The sequence below is a fragment of the Olea europaea genome, chromosome 10, assembly GCF_002742605.1.
Source record: "Olea europaea var. sylvestris chromosome 10, O_europaea_v1, whole genome shotgun sequence".
Classification (NCBI taxonomy): domain Eukaryota; kingdom Viridiplantae; phylum Streptophyta; class Magnoliopsida; order Lamiales; family Oleaceae; genus Olea; species Olea europaea.
Window position 1 is genome coordinate 410797 of NC_036246.1, and position 3096 is coordinate 413892.

The 3096-nt window shown below is 40.0% G+C and overlaps 1 protein-coding gene across 3 annotated transcripts; it reads right to left on the minus strand.

Annotated features, from left to right (window-relative positions):
- Positions 1-539: 539 nt before the first annotated feature.
- On the minus strand, positions 540-2969 carry LOC111400779 (glycosyltransferase family 92 protein RCOM_0530710-like). 3 transcript variants are annotated; one of them, XM_023028177.1, is made up of 3 exons: positions 2497-2968; positions 1404-2400; positions 540-1319 (listed from the first exon to the last, which is right to left on the minus strand). In XM_023028177.1, exons 1-3 carry the CDS (start codon positions 2612-2614, stop codon positions 779-781), a joined length of 1656 nt encoding a protein of 551 aa, XP_022883945.1. In that variant the 5' UTR covers positions 2615-2968; the 3' UTR covers positions 540-778. The 3 variants fall into 3 exon arrangements, with proteins under 3 accessions (XP_022883945.1, XP_022883943.1, XP_022883944.1); XM_023028175.1 differs by having other exon boundaries at positions 540-2400; positions 2497-2969; XM_023028176.1 differs by having other exon boundaries at positions 540-2397; positions 2497-2957.
- Between the last annotated feature and the right edge of the window lie 127 nt (positions 2970-3096).

The following is a 3096-nucleotide window of genomic DNA, read 5'->3' on the forward strand; positions in this document are numbered from 1 at the left end:
GGACGACTTTGCTACCCGACATTTGGACTCACTTTCAAGGCTCGAAATGAAGAACAAAACTCAAGTGGATGTCATTTTCAAGTGTTTCCATTGGTTAATAAATAAAATGATGAATTGGGAGGCAATAACCACTCTGTAGGATTTTTTTTTTCACTTTAAATATTCCCTCCCGCACTAAATAATGAATTTGGGACTTCACAGGAAATGTGGACTTTTAAACTATGGACATTTGTGACATTTTGAAGATGTTGTCCAGGATTTTCGAGGAGAAATACGTGATAAATGTGTCAACCATATGCATACCTTCAGTACTAATCAGCTCCGTAGGACTTGAACCGAAGTACCATTATTGAAAACTTGAAAATAAAAAATTATCAACAAAAACTTCCAATTTCATTAGTATTTTTTTTTTCTTCCTTGTTGGTTCAATTTGCTATGCTTCAAATGGAGTGCGAAACAATGAGTCGTGTTTAAAAATAGCTACGAAGGATAATGTCTTATCGATCACGAAAGTACAGAAATTGCGCAAAAGACACCGATTTCTTCAAATCAACTTTTAAATGCTGCTTTAAATTTTTCATTTCTTTCTCGGTTGTCTTATTAAATATATGTACAAACAATGAATATGAAGTAGCTCTATGTCTGTGCATCTAGCAGTACATGGGTAGTGGAAGTACATAGCACAAAGAGAGAGAGAGAGAGAGAGAGAGAGAAATTCCAAAGAAACAAATAAAAAGAAGACAGACTCCTCCAAATTCACAGCAGCACTCTTCTGTCTCTAGTGCTCATTGGACAGATGCTGCCATGGCAATCGACCTGTTTTCGGGTCAGTGAACGTCTTCAATACACGATCCCTTAAGCCCGTGTCTTCAACCTCGCAAAATCTGGTCGACCAATCGGGTGGTTCAACAGCTTTTGTACCTAAACCTGGAGTGCGATCCTTGGAACCAACATTTCGTTCTTGCTGCCAATCGGACACATAGGTAGCCACCCTCCTATAGAATTTCTCCTTGAACACTTCCCATACTTGGTACTTGTAGTGATTTATCACCAGCACATTTCTATCCATATTGGCGTACCGGAACCCAGCCTGCAAGTGAAAGTGGTGCACCATATTGATCAATGAAGAATTCAGTGCCTCGGGCCTCATTATACTTTTGTGCCTCTCCCAAACAGCCAACCGGCAAGTGTACCCTACGGTCACGCCTTTCACCGGAACTTTTTTGAGACCCGAGGGGCCAAAACTGTGGCACGATACACGTAATTCAGCTACCTCACTTGGTCTAGACTGATTCCTAACAACATTATACAATGACAACCCCAAAGGCAAGTGAAAGAACTCATCAACATCAATGAATCCAACNGGTCTAGACTGATTCCTAACAACATTATACAATGACAACCCCAAAGGCAAGTGAAAGAACTCATCAACATCAATGAATCCAACCCATTCACACGAATCCCTAGCACGCAGTGCACAATGCGCAAACCCTGCCTCTTGAGTCTTGATCCAAGGCCACACGTGTCTAGTAACATTATAATTTGCACCCACTAATGATTCAACCACATCTTCAATATCGTCGTCACTATTGTTATCATATAGAAACCAACGTTGAACCCCTATTCGGGAATGATACACGATCCATTCGGGTAAAAACCTAGCTTGATTCCTCAACATTGTACATATGCACATCTCGTGCTGTTTCTTGTATAATGGTCTAGGGTCGGGCAATCGAACTTTCGGCCGAGCAATAGACTTGAGTGTCTGTCTACCAACTACCCTAATCGAAACCTTAATACTAGTATTAAATCTTTGGGGGCTGTTCAATATGCTCAAAGGGGTTTTGCATCTTACAATTTCTTGAGCAACCGATACAACCTCGGACCACAAAACAAATTTTGGTTTCCTCAAATCCCAGCCGTACAAGCATTTGAATTTAGATGGATCAGAAACTCTTCCTGAACGTAGACTAAGCCCCTTAACAAAAACAACAGTGGTGTTATCACGATCAATTATAGCTTCATATGCCAATGAATCCCACCTAAGGGTGGTGGGCCCAGGCAGGAGGTTACCGTTGGATTTAACCGCTAGAGATACTATCGTGTCACGTGGCTGACGTGGGCACCGTACAGTCTGGTGATCGGAATATTGACCGTCGACTGATACTGGAGAGAGCTTGATTTGGGGCTCAGATGAGTTGGGTAGCAAATATATACAGTCAATGTCATCTTTGGTGAATAAAAGAGTGGATGAAGGGTATTTTAGGTAAATCAAAGCCTGGTCTGGAAAAATAACGGTTTCTTGAATTGTGATAGGCGGAGTTGAAGGTGAAACACCGGCGATCACTTTCATCGGCGGCATCCGCCATGTCGACACCAATCTTGGACGAAACCTTTCTGCTTCGATCCAAAAAAAAAAAAAAAATCATAAGAAAAAGAAATTTTGATTAAACTACCCAAAAAGTATTTCTTCAAGATTTTAGCACAAGATAGTACCTCTGAAGAACAATCGGAAAGTGGATAAAGTGAAGCCGGAGAAGAAGAGAAGAAGAAGGGTACACCGAAAAAAGGAGCCCCACGGCACAAAACCACTCCGTTTTTTACGATCTTTCATTCCCACGATCCAAGCAAATAACCACCCAGACCCAAATTCCAAAAACCAGATTCTGCGTTATTTTCATTCATTAAATCCCCTTCTTGAATGATACTACTATATATAATTCCAGTAGTATACTATAATATGATTTGTATATCAGTCTTTTTCAGTGAGTAAATTTTGTTCAGGTCTATACTGTAATGGAATTCAAAGAAGATAGATGGAGACGATGAGTTGGTGCTATAAAAATAGACGGGTTGAAGCACACCTGTATTTTCGTCTACCCGCTCTCGTCGAGTCTTTTTTGGGACGCTTTGAATTAGCAAACTATTTCTGTTACTTTTATTAATACGAAAAGAAAGAAAAAGAAATGTTGTTTTCATTTTCTTCTGCTTTAGAAGCGATGTGTTGTACGGGGAAACACACACAATAACAGGAGTGAGTGGGTATTTTTATTTTTATATTTTGTAATATTTTATTTACATAGGACTCATCCATGT